This window comes from Aythya ferina (assembly GCF_964211825.1).
Source record: "Aythya ferina genome assembly, chromosome: 3".
Lineage (NCBI taxonomy): Eukaryota > Metazoa > Chordata > Aves > Anseriformes > Anatidae > Aythya > Aythya ferina.
The window spans coordinates 34407311-34425383 of NC_140298.1; the positions used below are offsets into that span (position 1 = coordinate 34407311).

Below are 18073 nucleotides of genomic sequence, written 5' to 3' on the forward strand. Positions count from 1 at the left end.
AAATTTAAATTGGTCTGGTTGGACCATTACTCCCACAGTTAAAACTCAGCATCATCCAGTGGCAGATTAAATGTAGGAAAGCTAATGGAGAATTTCCTTCTGACTTGATCTCTGTACTGGTTCTCTCTACAGCTCAGAACAACAAACCGTAATGGTTCCAGAAACCTGGGAAGTTTAGGATAAAATCACAGCATACACTAGCAATAACACTTTCACTCAAGAGTTTACACACAGAAAAACTACTTATCTTAGACTTTTATTACAGTGACACCTTGTGGCTACATTTGATTTGGAATCTCTCAAAGGTTTCATTTTCTTGTAATTGCTTTAAAGAGGTTTTCAAAATTTGTGATCTAGGACAAAGAACAAAGATGAAACTGCAAAACAAAAATGAAAGGATGAAAAACTGAAAAGGCTAAAACACAAAACAGCACCGCCTATTCAAAGATCATTGGAGGTGTTAACATTCACTTGATGTACCAATGCCCCACAAATTATTTTTCATGGGAAGCACAGTAATGCCCCTAACTCTAAAAGCATTGCGGATACACGTTCACAATGCTTCATATATCAAAAATCAGTCATGGTAAAGGCTGCAATACACATAATGCAATGAATAACTTATCAAGCACACTAAATTGGCCTTAATTCATTGTGAAATAAATTGCGTGTATTTTATTCATCAACTAACTGCCAGAAAGTTGCATCTTTTTCATTCAGCTAGTGTGAAAGAGACATTGACTACAGATTTGAAAATAGATAATGACTCACCTAAGAGAAAAATGAAAGGTTTTCAAAAAACAAACAAAAATCCAACCCTGCATACATGCAAATAGAAAATACATTCACATTTTCTTCCTAATTAAATGCTTGAAGAGCTCCTTAAAACTCAGGTGAACACATTAATTCAGCTCTTGACAGCTCTCACCTTGCATAACTAATACTTATATGAAAGATGACTCAGAAAGGAAACTAATGTTGCCTAGCATTTCAGGGCTAATATCCTCTTTTTAATCTATGTTTGAACAATTGCCCTAGTGTAGCAGACAAAAACACACTGTCCTTCAACAACACCTACACAACCTGACACATTCCACTCCCTTGTTTTGAAAAACAGTGTGTATATTAAAACCACAGTCAATAAACTTAGTTCTCCAGTTCTCCCTTACTCGTCAAAAAGTCATCCTATACAGTGATACTATAAAGAACTCTGCTTTATGACAAGCAGACAAACTAATGCTGAAATAGAAAATCAATTTTGGACAAGTCTTTGGATGAAGTCATAGAATGGCTGTCCTTTTGAAAGAAGATTAAGAAAAGTCCTGCCACACCACCTTAGATCTCTTCAAATTTTGTTAACATGATGGAATCAAAAATCACTGTCCTTAGTAACAAGCTGTCCACTTTGTACTAAGCTAAGGTCACAAGAAAAACAAAACCAGACAAAACAAAACACACCTATAAACTCCATGAGGCATTTCATCATTGATGGATGAATTAACAGAGACACCTTTAAGCAAGACTTATCAGACAGAGATACAAACTAGAGGACAGCTGCAATCTCAGAGTGAGAAAACAGTAAAATAAGAATCATAGAGCTTGCAGGGAAGAAGTGAAGATGCATTTGCCTGCATCAGGAAAAATACATTTGAAGCCAGTTACATTTAGTATGAGATTACTAAAGCAACAGGGAGGCTGAGAAAAAAGTTACCTGAGAAGGGGGCACACAAATGACCCACTAGAATTTTACCACATACGCTACAACAGTTTGTCTGCAATTCCATGTTGCAGAGCAGTGAAGGATCAGAGCAAGAGGCCACTCGTTGAAGGAAAAAAAAAGTGCTTCCCTTCCTTGGTGATTCCATTAATTGCTAAATGATTAAGACACCTGTGTCTACAGACTAATCACTACAACACTGGGTCTATGATACAAAGCATAGTGATCATAACATCTCTGGAATCTACAGATTACGGTTTCTCTGTTAACAAGTTCAATACAATTTTTGGATAGGAGAGCTTCAGTGTGATCACAAGCTTTTTCCAGAATTACCAGCACCTCCAACAAAAGGACATCATCACCTCAATAACGATTAAGCCCACCAAGCTGCTTTGTTTTACACATATCGTTGCTCAAACCTCCTTAATCTTAACTTTCCTCTTTCTCACTTTCATAACTTTCATACTCTTTCAGTGCAACAACAGAAAACATGTAAAATATAGAAAATACATTTCCAAGTTGTATAGCAAGCATTTAAAACCATTAAAAAAAAAAAAAATCGGTAGTAAACATCATTCCTTGACTGCCAAGTGAAAAAAAAAAAAATCACTGTTGTCAGAATGCAGCTGCAAGAGGAAGAGAGTATGACTCAAAATAATAATTAAAAAAAAGAAGAGAGTAAGAAGAAAAAATTGATACAAGGCCAGAGGTAGAAGAATCATAGTTTTCAAAACAGGATGCCTGTAATTTATCAACTATTTATATTAAAAAGCAAGACAGACAAGTGTTGGGATTTTTTTTTTTGACAGCTTATGAAAGTTGTGTATACCATACACCATCAGAAATACATAATATAGCAGCAAAATCCAGCAACTTATTCTGCTGTCTACATTATCGAATGACAGCCATGCAATGTTACATTGATGAACTAACCTGCAGACACGGGCAGGAAAATACAGGCTCTGCCAGGACCGACAAAGGTATTTAGAGTGATCGATAACTCGAATCCAGTCTAACTCGTCCATGGACACTTCAATGTAGTAGGAGTAAGACCTTTGGATTGTCAGGAATAAAAAAAATGGTTAGAATACAAGCAGTCACATATTAGGTATTAACTTCTACAATTTCTTCTCAATTTTTAATTGTGCTGAAAAGAAGGCTACCCACAGTCCTATGTCTAAAGTCTCTAAGAAAGATTCCTATTCCAAACTAGCTTTGAAAATAAATTCACATGCAGTTATATTTAGAGCTGTTTTCAGAATGACTTAAAACATCCCAACATCCACAATCTGCTGTAATCAAATAAGACCCTCACCTCTCAAAAAATGCAATCAAAACTTTCAAATTCAGTCATGTTTAGCCATAAAATACTAATTTGTATTCTTTCTTCACAGAATAAATCTAAAACACCAGTGATGAAGGTATTTCTATTGCCATATGAATGAAGAAAATCCAAAAAGATTTAGCAAATTGAAATGTTTTACTTGAAGAGGACTATTTTACTTTGTGGCATAATCTTTTTCTCACTCAAGCTCTTCTTGACCACTTTTGACCATCCCAGCTGTTTATGATACATTGTTAAGCCAGTGATGCATCATTTATACACCCCAAAATTACCTCATCAAAAATAAAAACAAAAAATATCTACAACACAATGTGTGTTCCTCTTGTTTATATTTACTTTCAATTACTAATCTTCCCCTCCCCCCCCCCCACGGGGGCTTAGAGTGGCGGTTGCCTCACGTATTATGTTTTAAACTCTCCTCTAGATAACATTTAGTTTCAATTTATGCACCTAGAAAGGTCTTTAAGATGTCAACTCATAATCAGCTTTCACATCCATAGTAATCAGATGCGTAATACTCACAACCCATATAAACACACTGTGTTTCAGCAACATGATTATTACCAGCCTGTGTATACTTGACCAAACTACGTTTCAGCATTTCAGAGTTTGAGCAGTGAGATCCAAAAGACTTTTCTACGTACTGTGTGATGAGAATTTAGAGTTCTCACACCACTATCACCAGAATAATGTACATTTGTAACCAATATACAAAATTTCTTTTTCTTTTTTTTTTTTTTTTTTGGGGGGGGGGGGGGTCAAGGTTCTAAGCAAACAAAAATTATCTAAAAAATGCCTTATCTTTTCTTAAAGATGGCTATTTTTTTTGCAGATAATTTGTACAGCTAGTCTCCTTTGCACTTTTATATCTAAGATTCATCCGTTAATAACACCTCTAAATTATAGATGCAAAACATGCAAGTATTTATTTTTATTACGAATGTACACTATATAAAGATATCCAATAGGCTAAAGCTTTACAGAGACAGTTGAAGTTAATGAGTAGTTTAAAAAGATGTTCAACAAGAAGCCACAGTAAACTTGTACAGTTGCTAAAACATCTCCTTAAGAAGGATATTTATGTATCCCATGAGAAAGATGTAGATGAGAGGCTGGCAATTCTCAAAAAAAAAAAAAAAAAAAAAAAAAAAAAAAAAGGTTGGAAGGGATCTCTAGAATTTTTCCCAACCCTACAGCCAAAGCAATGCCAAACAGCGTGGGTTACTTACAGTCTTGGCTGGTTAATTTCTGCATACATGTAAGGACTGACATCCAGAACTTCTCTGTGCAAACCCTTCCCAAGTTTAACTACCCTCATTATGATTTTTTTTCCTAATGTTTAATAGGAATTTCCCTCACTGCTGCTCGTGTCCACTGCCTTTTCTCAGCACACAGTTGTGAGAAGAGCCTAGCCCTATATTCCTATATTAAAAAGGTGAAGACAGCAATAACATCCCTCCTCTTCTTCTCAAAATGGAAGAAGTTCTCTCAGGATCTCCTTGTACATCACATGCTCAAACCCTTATCATCTTGGTGCCCTTCTGCTGGACTCACTCCAGTATATTAACAATATACTGGACACAGCCCACAATTGGACACAGTACTATACATGCTTCCTTTTGCATTTATCTTAAGACAGTTGAGCTACTGGAAGAAAACAACAACAAACACACAAAAAAGACAATTCAGGTATCCTACCTAATAAGAAGCAAGAGAAAGCCCAATAAGAGATTTACCACAGGGAAAAAAAAAAAAAAAAAAAAAACGAACAACCACACAGGATAACACAAACTAGATATGAAATCAGTAAACCACTGTAGCCTCAGTATTTTATGAAGACAAAAAGAGGTTCATCTTGTCCAACTCTGCCACCAACAATGGTTTGCTCTACAAAGTTCAGAGGTGTCACGTGACACTAAGCAGCAGGGGAAAAAAAAAAAGCCACCCTTTATAAGTTTTCCAAAGTCTTTTTCCACCCTGAGTTTTATCAGCTGCTAGCTGATATATGCCTTGCAGATGAGGGGCATCTTACCAGTTACAAGCTTTCTGAAAATTGCAAGAGAACTACTCATTATTAATAGCTCTAATATTTTTTAAAATTTTATTAAATACTTGGTTTTCTTAGTTGATCTTCTGTGACAAATAGTTTAATATTGTGTGAAGTTGTACCTTGGGCCTTTGAAAGTTCAATTTTCAGTCTTTCCAAAAGGAAAAGAGAAGTGCAAGTTTCAGCTGAACTGAATCAGAACTTCAAATAAATAAATCGCTGTAAGTTAATGCAGCTTGTTTTGAATGATTAATAACTGTAATTCATATTTTAAATAAATTTTAATTTACAAAAAAAGTAAAAATAAAAATCTGTAGAATGCCTCCTGTTCTAAAATAACACAGCTTAGTTAAGAAAACAAAATATAACTGTTTTGCAATTCTAAACTGTTAATTTGAAATTACAAAAAAATCAACCTCTTATCAGAAAGGTGGTAAAGTATAGGTGGTAAAGTATAAATAGTTTCAGCTTTTGTTTTCATTTAAATAGAAAACTGCTTATAAATACCTGCATGAGATGTCTTCTAAATTGCAAAATTTTGGTGATGGCATGTTATAAAATGAATATATTACTTTTGTGAGATAAAAAGAGCCTTGAAATATTCTTTTTACTACTTAAATAGTCATTCATTTGTTGAAGTACACATAATTTGATCTTTCATGCGTCCCATAATAACCTAAAGAAGCTGAGCATAAATTGGCTAAGGCATCCATGATAATTCATACTTCACCAGTTCCACTACAAAGTGGCTTTCACTAACTACTGCAGTTAGCAGGCAAATTCTATTCTAAATAATTTTTTATTCTCTGATTTATTGTTGAAAATATGGTATTTCTTAACAATTTTGATATTGAAAAACTTTAAACAAACATTCTTTTAGTGTCTAGGACATAATATCTGAAAATATTCTGCAAAAGAATTAGAGTTAAGTGGCATGAATTAGAGCTAGTGGATATTAAATGGCAAATAGAAAAGCAAATTAAAGGTGTTAATTAAAGTATTATTAATTAAAACTATTTAAACAATGTAAGCTTTCAATAGTGATATAAAATATTTAATGAGAACACTGAGAACACACTGAAGTATTACGAGACACTTTAGTCTTGCAAAATAAAGTCTGTAGTGTAACTAAAACTCTATTTAAAAACCAGCCTTTTCAAATAAAACCTGTCACTGCCATCTCCAACACTGTATCATGCTGTTTCTATAAAACATTTATGAATAATTTGCATTTATATGTTATCAAAAAAAAAAAAAAAAGCATCACCTTCCTTTTTTATGTTAGCTTGGCACCTACCGACTATCTCTGTCCCACAGCAGTATTCGTATGTGGTTGATTATTGATGGCTGGCCTAGTTTAATTTCAATACCAGAACGGCAGTCATCATCGATTGGGTGTCGAGAAAAGCCATGATCCAAGTCATAGTTCTGAGTGTCCCCATCTAATAAAGCAGACTTCAGCTCCCCTTTTACAACCTGGGCTCCATACTTCATTGTTGCGATATTTTCTCCTGGTACTAAGAAGAAACAGAAATAACTGCTTAGTACTTATACTCTCATCATGCAAATCAGATCTTCTGAACATCAACTGTATTAGGTCGGAATGAAGATTTATTGCCCGTATCGTTTCTCCAATGCTGGCTACAAACACATGCTCAAGGAAAGAAGAAAAAACCAGAGCCAGTGCAAAGTAAAACCTCCCCTGTAAATCCATTGCTTCCAGCACTCCACAGCTCAGTTTCCAGCCAAGAATAGTATACTTCACAAATTATTTTCACTGCCTTAATAAAAGCTGTTTTATTTTACAATCCTATAACGTAGAATTATGACCACAACGTAATTATACATTTTGAAAACACATTTTAGAATTTTTTGTTCTTCCATTTAATTTGATGCCACCTAGTCCTTGCATGGTAAAAGTAGTGATCATTTACTACTACATAGTCCCTATATGCTTAGTGCCTTTCATGATTTTACAGAATTCTTGCATGCCTTCCTTAGTCAACTGTCACTTTCCTTCTGGTTTGAAATTTTTGGTCTATTTAGTTTCTCTCATAGTAAGCCTTTCACTACACCTCTCATCACATTTGATCCCTTTTTTGATCCCCTTCTCTCTCTCTCTCTCTTTTTTTTTTTTTGGGGGGGGGAAGGGGAGAGGAAGAAGGGAAGACAGTAGGGGGAAAAGGAAACTAAAACCACATTAAAGACATGGAGGAATTATGAATGTGCAGAGAGGTATAGCTGATGGAATATGCAGAGTGGTATATAGAGTATATCTCAAGCTATTTTGATATCTATACAAGCTCCCAGTACTCTGCAAAGCTAAATGAACCTGACCAAAAGACTAGTGAAGTTCATGTGAAATTTCCTACTGGCTTCTTAGGCTTTGAACTAACACATTAAAGCAAGCCTTTTATGCCTGCATTTCAGAGTAATAAACATGTTTATCCTAGAAACAAATCTCCCATCAAGACAACTGGGGATAACAATCCCTAACTCTACTACAAAACACCACACTGATGAAACACCCTGTTAAAAAGACATTGTTAACACTTTTGTTTCAGGACAGAACCTGGAAGCCAGGATCTCAGTGTTAAAAAATTAAATAAATGAAACTCTGCCCTGAACTTGAAGCACGTTGGGAAGAGAAGTATGAATTCTAACAGAACGTTATTTCTGTTATCTAAAGAACAGGATTTGAGGTGATAAAACTTTAACTGTATTTTATTACTACTACATAAAAACATCAAATGCACTAATATACAACTATGAAATTGCAAGTAACCATCAATGTTTCCACAAACAGAGAAAGTCCCAAGAGTTTGAACTAGTATTAAAACAACATAGAAATTCAATTCTTTATAAAGCTGTGATTTTGACAAAGCTAGAAATTCTGAGATTAGGAACACATTATTGAGATGTAAGGAAGCAGAAAAAGAAGTCAGGAGACACCATTTAACTTTATAAAATTTATCTAATAGACTGTCAACAGAACGTCCCATACCATAGGATTTTTACAGTATCCTAATATTAACTCAGATTTTTAAATATTAATATCTAACTTCTAAGGGAAGATGCAGTGCTAAAAAATCAGTTCTCTTTTTCAGGGCTCATCCTGAATGACTGACAGACTACAGTGCAGGCTGTCAAAGAATATTTAATGCTATTCTTTGTTGTGGGACAAATACTTTCTATACATCCCATGTTGTATGCAAAGTAATAGTACTTTTAAAAAGCTCAGCATCACATATTCCTGTTGAATTAATAGACAGCATGGATAAGAAGTCAAACAAAAGGCTTCTCATGCTTTTTATACTTCCCTTACACAATTTGGAAGACCTTTTTAGATTATTTGGGCAAATACATAAAAAATAACAGAAAAATCAAAAACACTGGAGAAAAGATGTATGAAAATTTTAATGACCTAGAAAACAAGTCAGCATCAACATAAAATCATTGAAATTCCATACAGCCCACAGCCAAAGCATTCTTGTTTATTGTTTTTGCAAAGGATTTTCTATTAAAATACTATTTCCTCAAGAAAAATACATTTTTATAACAATGTACATGTTTGAGCAATACCCAAGGCAAAAAAAAAAAAAAAGAAAATATGCTGACTAATATTATTTCCTATTTGAGGAACAACAAAGTCAAGAATGTTACATAACAAGACATTTCATTACGCAAGCCTTTTAAAAACATACAGCAATAGGCAAAAACTCAAAGAACACATTAACCACATCATCCAGACAACTATAGTCCATCAATCACTAAATAAGAGAGAAGAAGAAAAAAAAAAGATGCTTACTTAACATGCCCCTGTAGTTGAGGTCCATGTCCCGACTCTCAGAACGAATCTTAATGGCATCTAGGATGGCATCTGGTGACAACAGTCCAGAAGGTCTTACAACATTTAGCAGTTCTGTTAGACTCATTAGTGGCAAACGCACGGCTTGCATAATTTCAGCATGGTTTTCCTTGGGGTTATGTTTACACCAATTCATCAAGGCTTGGAAAATATCCTTCTCAGGAGCTGCAAAAGAGTCCCTCAATACAATACTTAGAAGAGCAGCCTGGAAAAGAAATCAAACAAAAAACAGCTGTATTTTAAGATACTTTATTTATTTATTTTTAAAATTTAATGGATCATTTATCTTGTACTTATTAAAAAGGCGTGACTACTTGAAACAGTAAGCCCACAATAGAACAATAAGTCCCTAAAAATTCCTGAATTTGAATCTTGTTTCTCAGATTCAAAATACACAAACACACAGACACAAAAACATTTTATTAGTCTATAGTAACTGCACTAACAGAACTCCTCAACTAGACTAAATCTTCAGTTTCAGTACTGCATTTACGGCTTGTTTTAGTTTCTTATGTATATATTAAGAAATAATACTAATCCACTATGAGAAATAAGATAAAGGAAAAACTATTCAAATCAATTTTATTCCAACTTAAATTAAGGTATATAATTTAATATATGATAATTAGGAATATAAGAACTCATTCGGGGGTTTAGTAGTATGGTTCAAAGCATTCCTTTAAGCTTAGGCTGACTAAGGTAACAGATGCAAAAAAATCAGCTGTGGCTTGGAGTCACCTTTTTAAACTATTTTAACTACCTGAGCTTTTTTTTTTTCCCTGCCCCTCTCTCCTGGGACCAACTTGGTATCATCAAGTAAAAACCTGACTGACCCTTATTCATACAAATAACCAACAAATAGTATAATGAGAACAAAAAGAACTGAATGGTTTTTGATTTTCATTTAGCAAGCACAATAATTAAGGAGTCTGCCTCAGAAAAGGACAAGTCTCTCTTACATCTCTTACATGCCAGGATTGGCTGTGATAAAGATTTTAGAAAGTACATGTTTCCTAATAAATGACATCTGCTTTTTTTTTTTTTTTTTTTTTTAAATTGAAAATATACTCTAAGAGCTCAGATTTAATAAACTGCATGTGACAGAATACAGCAGGGGAAACGTATCTTTTCCCTACACAGCTAGTAAGTTAGTCAGCAGAGCAGAATGTCTTGTACTTGTTCAGGGAACAGACCCATCACAGCTTTTCCACTAATACTTATAACACTTTCTTCTTTTTAAAAATAAAATTAAACTATCATTCATTCAAGATGCTCTGCTGCTTCACCACTTGAAAACACTTTACCACTATTATATCCAGCTCAAAGGCTATTCCAGAGCAAGTGGAAAAATTCAGTAGCATAGGATCACCTGACTCCAGCAAATATTTATGCATCTAACAAGAATAAATACTACATATAAAAAACAACAGCAAAACCCACACCCTACAACACCATCTTATTACATGATATCAGAACTTGACAATGATAAATCATACCAACCCCCACGAAACTCTAGCTTACACTGTAGGAAATCACCCATCACAGAGACTGCCTGTATCAAGAAATTAACAGAATGGAATACCTTCTGCTATCTTATCTTTACTTAATAACCACAAGATTATTCAGAAACCAAGTGATATTACTTCAAGGACTGATTAAAACCAAGAAGATAAGATTAAGTTACCTGTTCCCACTTAGTAAAATATTCTCATATTTAGCTATACTGACTTGTCAGAATTAAGTACCTAAAAAGTTCAGAAAAGGTCATCAGGATTTTCACCTCACCTTGCCTTGAATACTTCCAACTGCTTCAATTTCACTAGTATAACGTGTCACCTGTTATCAAACCTATAAGCTTGTATTTTATACCCCCATTAGTATTTTATCAAGAAGTGTATACAGATTAAAATTAACATTCCTGGGAAAAAAAATACGAACAAAAGATATACCTTAGAAAGTGACAGGAAGCCTTCACTGGAGAGCACCTCCTGGGCATTTCTATCCATGAACATACAGCACATAAAAGTTAATTTTGGAAGAGAATAAAGACTAGCAACATCAAACGTCATACAGACATTCTGAATATTAAGTATGGTGCAAAGATACTCAGATGTGGAATCTTCCAGTTCTGGAAACCCATATTTATGTGCCAGGCTTAGGAAGTCTAGGAGAACTTCCTCTTTCTCATCTCGTAGTGTAGCACGACCAGTGTAAATATACTTCAATAGCATGGTAAATGCTTCTGCAGTGGTGTCCTGAAGAGGAATTTCTGCTTCAGGCTGAGATTCTCTCATTCCACCATACAATAATGCTCTATAAGAAAGATAAAATTTGAGAAACTTATATCCTGATAATATCTGCATGACTAACAAAGAAAAAAAGAAAAAGCAGATAAAAATAGAAAGAGAAAGAAAATGACAAGTTACAACAGAGGGGATGGAATGGAGATGCACATTAAGAAACTACAAAAGAAAAAGCCTTATGCTTGGCATTTAAAGTGCAGTTCTACTCTGAAAGCAGCTGCACAGGAACAGAATAATAGTCTAATGCATCATGCTTTTATCCTAGAGAACACTTGCTCTCTCTCTGTTTTGAGCAATAGTTCACAAAGCAGAAATTCAGTTACCATTTAGCTAGAATTATTTTGTTGCAGATTTGTTTTTTTAATATAGTGCTATCAGTGTTAAAGAAAAAAAATGCAGAAAAAACAAGTGAAACAATGAGTTCATCACCATAAAAACATTGACAGATTACAGTAAGGAATAAAGGATCAAAAATCCTAAGATTTGCTAAAACCAACACATGGCAACCCTGATGATGTCCTGAATCTTGAGAAAAATAAAAAATAATAATAAAAAAAAAATGTGGGTATGCTGAATTGTTTTAAGTGTGATACACAGTTTGAAAACAATTTGCATTCAGTCTTGGTTTAGTTATTAACTTATCCCTCTGACAAAACTAACAGGAAAAAGATCATCAGGAAGTGAATCTAATTCCGTTTAGATTGAAAAATGCCCAGCTCTTTAAAAAAGCTGGTTTAGTACTATTCCTAGTTTACAAATAAATATTCTAACCTGAATCAACCAGACCTTTTTAAATACTTAATTTAAATGTGTCAAAAGTAAACTTTCTAATTAATGTATTTCACAGAAGCATGCTATCCATGCTCTGAGAAATCAAAACAATTTTACCGTAGAATTTTCTGTTCCAGAAGTTACCTTTCTCTTGAATTTGTGAAAATAACTTCAAAGTCCAATTTAATGAAGGTCAAAAGAATAACATCATGACATGGTATTTATCTTTTTATATCTGGACACAATGATTTGAAGTGCTTGGAAACATTCACAGAGAAAAGGTCACACTCAATGGACAGATGATTACATGCTGAAAAGTTCATAGAGAAACAATGTTTATCTTATCTGCATGAAAATTTCCTGCGAGCCTGCCAAAAAGCTGTACTTCACCTGAAATAATGGCACCTAGCAGCCAGGATCACTCTGTGTGCTGGAAAACGTTTCTTTTCCACTATAAAGGTAACGTCGCTATATTCTTCCCCATTCATCAGAGCACCGATATGCTCTGACAGAATGTGAACATGGTCAATCTCACCCACAGCTGTGTAAGGACGAAGTGGATGGCTGTTACTCATCTTTGAGGGATGGGGATATTGGTAGCCTGAAGAGAAAAAGAAAACAACTAGGAGTATAAAGAGCACAAATATTTAGAAATGGCAAAGACCAAGCTGCAATTATGAAAAAGTGTAAGTTCCCATATATTACAATGAAAATGAAACAAAGAGGTTTTCAATTGAAGTTCATTTATGACAGGACTTAGTGCAGCTTGAATCAACAATTCTGTTCATAAAAAAAAAAAAATAAAAAAAAAAACAGAGAATTCCATCACCTTGCTCTTTTGTCAAGCCATTTACTTAAAAAAAAACCTTCAAAAAATGAATTAAAAATTAATTTAATTAAAAATTAAACAATTTTAATTGCAATTACCATTAGAAACCAATTTTTGTCTGAATTAAAATGCACATAATTAAAGAGAAATAAATTATTTGACCAATTAATCTTAGTCTTAACTCTGAAGTCTCTACTAAAATCAGTGAGTTTATAATAAGTAAAATTTATAAACCAGCAGTGTTTATAACCCATTCTTGCAGAACTGGGAGAAAATGAAGAATTGGGGATAACTTGTAACTATTAATGGATGAAGTCTGTCAAAAAGCAAAGCTTTACAATGTACATTTTTCTTATTCTTTCTACTCAGTTTTCTTGATGCCTTCTTGATCTCTTAAAGAAAATTAAACCAATTAAACCTCAAATACCTCTGAGTTATAAATGTAGGAAACTTTACTAATTTATAAAACAATACAATTCTATGGAATTGTTTTGCTGCTACTTAATTCACAAGAGGTTTTAGTCTTGATGTTATTTTTGGCTTATTTCTGCAACCTTTCTGCAGGCTTTCCACAGACGCAATGGCAAGAGTATCCACAGGAGAATTTAGGTCTTAAATCAGCTTCTATTGTTATACCTCAGATTCCTTTTAAATAAAAAGGTTACCTGTTTCAGGTAATAACCACCTGTATTTTCAGTGACACTTTCTGTGCTCCAGTGACTGACCACTTTTCAAAACGGGCATATACTTAGTGCTGAAGAAAGACAGTGTGCAGGAAAATGAACACATACCCTGAACACAGCTAACGTATTAAGTGAAAAACTCATGACAGGAATGCATTTTTAGCTGTATTTTAAAAGTATAATTAGAAAATACACATCTGTCCCCAGTCACTCCTATGGAAGAAGGAAAGGGAAATAGATGTACATGTATATAGGGTTAAATATTATTTGCACCTCCATAACACCTGGAAACACCTAACCCAAAATCAAGATACCATGGAAACACCATCCCGAAGAGCTCTAAACTAAACCAGAAAAAGCAGTAGAAAGTCAGACTGGAGAAAAATACAGCATACTAAATAGCTGATACAGATGACAGCCAGAGTGGGAGCAGACCTCAGCTTTCCTCAGGCTCCCTCTGCAATTTGAAGCTGCACGCCCATGGAGACATCACAGTGCAAAACCAGCACTGCACCTGAGAAGCCATCTAACCATGATAACACAACAACACTGCAGGAAGTTACTCTGCTATCTAACATACAAGTAAATTAGGTGGGATTTTTTAATTGTTTTGTGTGTTTGTTTTTTCTCCTGTCATAACAACAGATTGTCTGTACTGGTTTGCACTGATTTGCACTGGTTAAATTAGCTAAGGCAACACTGTAATGAACGCATTTACACAACAGATCCACTTCCAGCAATGTTTGCTTGTATCAAGCAAGATTAATTTAATTCACATCAATCGAGCTGCAACTAGCAACAGCCTTTATCACAACATAATTATGTGAGAGTTTAGAGGCTACACTGAAATTTAAATGCCCTCAAAATGTAAAACCTTTTACTACAATAAAGGAGCAAACAAAAGAATACATTTGGTACTCAGTTGCAAATCTAAAGCCTCCATAGTCCTTCAAGACTTCTGTACCTTACAAGTCTGTAATTGCTGTTCTTGATCTTCATTGTTATGCACAATAGCCAGGCAATCCAATTACATGCGAGTTACATGCACATTATCAAGCAAAATGTACTCTCTCTCTTTTGCCAGTTCCACTTCTGATTAATTAGGGAAATTCATTTAAGACACTTAAGGTACATTTGGGTTTTAAAATCTATTTTACTTCCACTTACTCTACAGTCTAATTTATTGCTGTCTTCATTCACCCTTTTTTTTTTTTCTGTAAAATTAAGACCAGATACTGTCTGAGAGACTACAAAAAATACAGGAAAACCATCAGTTGCACACTAACTTTGCCTGCTGTAGCTGTGGATGTTGTCATGTGCCAAAAGGGTGAAAAGTTCAAGGGAAAACTGTTCCCATTTCAGGTAAACAAATAAAATCAAAAGAACACTTCTCTCCCAAGAGTATATAACCCTACCTCTAAACAAAAATACACAAGAATAAGTGCGCCAAGTCTGAACCAGGGACACTTGCTAATAATCCCACGATGACAGTCTTTATGAACACGGAGACCTGGGACTAGATCAAGTGATGAAAGCAGAAATTGAGAAGTCCTTTTGTGTCAGCTGCAAGACAAGTTTGTTTCACAGATGTTCAACACTCTCCAAATTGCTGGTATTATTCTGAATTACCAGTTTCAAACTGGTCACTGGGAATATGGGACTCAAACAGTGGCTATGAGCCTCTGGCTGAGGAACCCTTCAAATGCTTGAGTGACCCAAACGGTTGAAAACTGGCAAGTCTATGAAAGCTGTGTACGTGACTTAGATGCTTTTGGTGGGTAACACTAGTATGAGGAAGAATTAAAATTCATTTACTCAGCCTACTACAAATTTCTATTGCAAGTTTCACCTGCAAAGCAAGCAGCACTGTGAGAGCAGTCATGTCTTCAAAATGTAGAACTAAATAGTACATGACTCCAGAGCTTCCCAGCCTGGATTACTTAGCGGTATTAATTCAGTCAACTCTTGAAGCCATCTGCACAATTCTCATTTGAGGAAGTAAATAGTAATATACTGGTTTGGTTGTGGCAAATTGCGATGAGCTCATCGCTTACCTGTAGAGCTAAATATTACAACCAGCAATTCAAAGTTTTAAATAGAATAAAAAAAGGCAGAAGCTGCCTGCAGCTTAGCAAAACCCTTTATGATGATCTCTCTGGCATCTTCTATAATCATTTACACCCCAATCAGAGAATTCAGGTATTTGCTCTTCCCAGTGGTCAAAGAAGAACATTTAACTAACTGCAGATAAAAGGCTAAGCCATTTACAAATGTCCTGCCAGCACCATAACCTATTTCCAGTAGCTATTAAAAGCTAATCAGATGGTTCAGGAATCAGCTGCTGCAGCTTTGTTCATGCCACAGAAATAAGTATAGCATTCTCCTCGGTAAATCTGAGGAGCTATTAAATCTGCACCAATCTTAAATGGTGCCTGTGAAGTCAGTAAGGTATAACCTCTGCTATCCAAACCCAAATGGAAGAGCCTCTTCTTGGTTGCCATCTTCAATAGTAAGACTATGTAATAAATACTGGGCCACATTTTTCACAATGCAATATTATATACAGCGTGTCAACGTTAGAAAAAACTCTTTTCAGTAAATGATCTGTAACATGTTATAGCATACAATAACGTGAGCTACAAAATGCAGCAACGAAAAAAAACACAGTGACTTCTTTACTAAACTACTCTTGAACCAGAACTGCGATAAAGATCAGCACTAAGTCACTTTCCCGCCCCATTTGGGCTGTTACAAAAGACAGCCCTCTGCAACACAGTGCTGCTTTCATTGAGAAAAAAAAAAAAAAAAAAAGGAAGAAATGATTTTATACAGCACAGAAAAGGGCATTTAAGAAATTGTCCATGAATAAGTTGGAATTTTTTATTTTATATATAAAACAGTAAAGAAATATATGTAAGTAATATACCTACTGGAAGTTTATAGAAAAAATCTACAGAAAACAAAATAGCAAGTAGACAGAAAAAATGACAGAATAGAAAGTGTTATGAAATAAATCTGGATTATAAACACAGAGAAAATAATTATACCCCTGAAAAACAATTCCTTTATCACCTATACCTACATAATACAGTTCTTGTTGGAATTACACAAAGGGATTTTTTTTTAAATATAAAACTCTTACACTGCTATTGTTTCTAGAAATAGGAATCGTGACAGTTCTGAGCTGATTCATTCCTTCATAAAGTACTCTGCTATGTTTTAACAAAATTCCAGGGGGGGGAAAAAAAAAAACAACAAAAAAACCACACTATTTTAATCACAATTTCTACAAACTATTTTTGTTCTCAGTACTTCAGGTGCAACAAACTAACATCTCAGGAAAAAGTTTGTTGTTGTTTGTACATATTTCAATATAGAGTGAGGAAAACACAAGTAAATACTTAGACACTGTCAGAACCCTTGCTACAGAAGCTCCTTTGTACTTCTGAATAACAGTAACAATGGTGACCGAGTGAAAAATGTAACAAAAAGGGGAAAAAAAAAAAGTTCTAAAAGTAAAACTGTTCTGGTTGAAGGACACAGAGGTTGGGAAGAATTCTAAGTTTGCTCTTGTGAAGTGTTCACAAGCACCAAGAGTAAAACAAAGTTTTATGGTTTGATGCAAACCCATAACACCACGAAAGCCTGGTCACCATTTCCTTCAGCTTCACAACAGGTGAAAGGATTGATATGCAATAATGTTCAGCTACAACTGTTTGGGGGATTTTTTATAGTTTTTAATTTTAATCAAGACTTTTAAAAAAGAGAAGCATTGACATTTAGAATTTAGTTACAAATATCATTAATTTACTCTGTTCCATCAAGGAAAAAGCAATTCAGTACTGCAGCACAAGCCAAATTATACATCGGAGGAAAATAGTATTTGTTCTCTAACATTAATTTTCTATACTTTTAATCCTTTTACTTCTATATAATATTTCTAATAATATGGAAGTCTTTGTTCTACAGAGCTCTGGGATTGTCCATATGAGAGTCAAGCTACCATCTACAATATGAGGCACCAGAGAAAAAAAAAAGTTACTGCTTTTATATGAATGCCTCCCTAATGTTAAAAAAAAAAAAAAAAAAAAAAAAAGAGCACTGCAAAAAAAAAAGTTTTACTCAAAATGATCTTTAAGGAGAAAGTCTTCCTCTAATTTTGAACACCATCAATTAACTGATTCTCAAATGTCCCCAATTTTCTTGATTAGGCGTTTCATAAACATAGCTCCATGGTATTTCACAGAAAGTCTTACTTGTATGTAACAGTCATAGTAACACAGAAAGAAAGAAAAAAAAAGTTAAAATTTGACCTACAGCAATGCATTAGATCACATTGACTTATACATGAACAGCTCCCAGTGATAACTGCTTCAAAGCACTGAGAAAAAAAAAAAAAAAAGATGCTAACTAAATCAATATATCACACTAATGCTTTTACTGGAATTGCACGGTCTGTAGGAGACCTCCACAATGCATAGTCATTAAAAAAGTAAATTCTAACTTTAAT

At 34.3% G+C, this 18073-nt stretch overlaps 1 protein-coding gene across 3 annotated transcripts in view; it reads right to left on the reverse strand.

The window, feature by feature from the left end:
- BTBD9 (BTB domain containing 9) overlaps positions 1 to 18073 on the reverse strand; it is a 126422-nt gene that overhangs the window by 105963 nt on the left and 2386 nt on the right. For all 3 annotated transcript variants that reach the window (XM_084515042.1, XM_084515043.1, XM_084515044.1), the window contains exons 3-7: positions 12442 to 12652; positions 10927 to 11290; positions 8918 to 9182; positions 6407 to 6626; positions 2651 to 2770 (exon numbers count right to left, since the gene is read on the reverse strand). In XM_084515042.1, the coding sequence (XP_084371168.1) occupies positions 2651 to 2770; positions 6407 to 6626; positions 8918 to 9182; positions 10927 to 11290; positions 12442 to 12652 (1180 nt within the window). The remainder of the gene's footprint in view (positions 1 to 2650; positions 2771 to 6406; positions 6627 to 8917; positions 9183 to 10926; positions 11291 to 12441; positions 12653 to 18073) is intronic.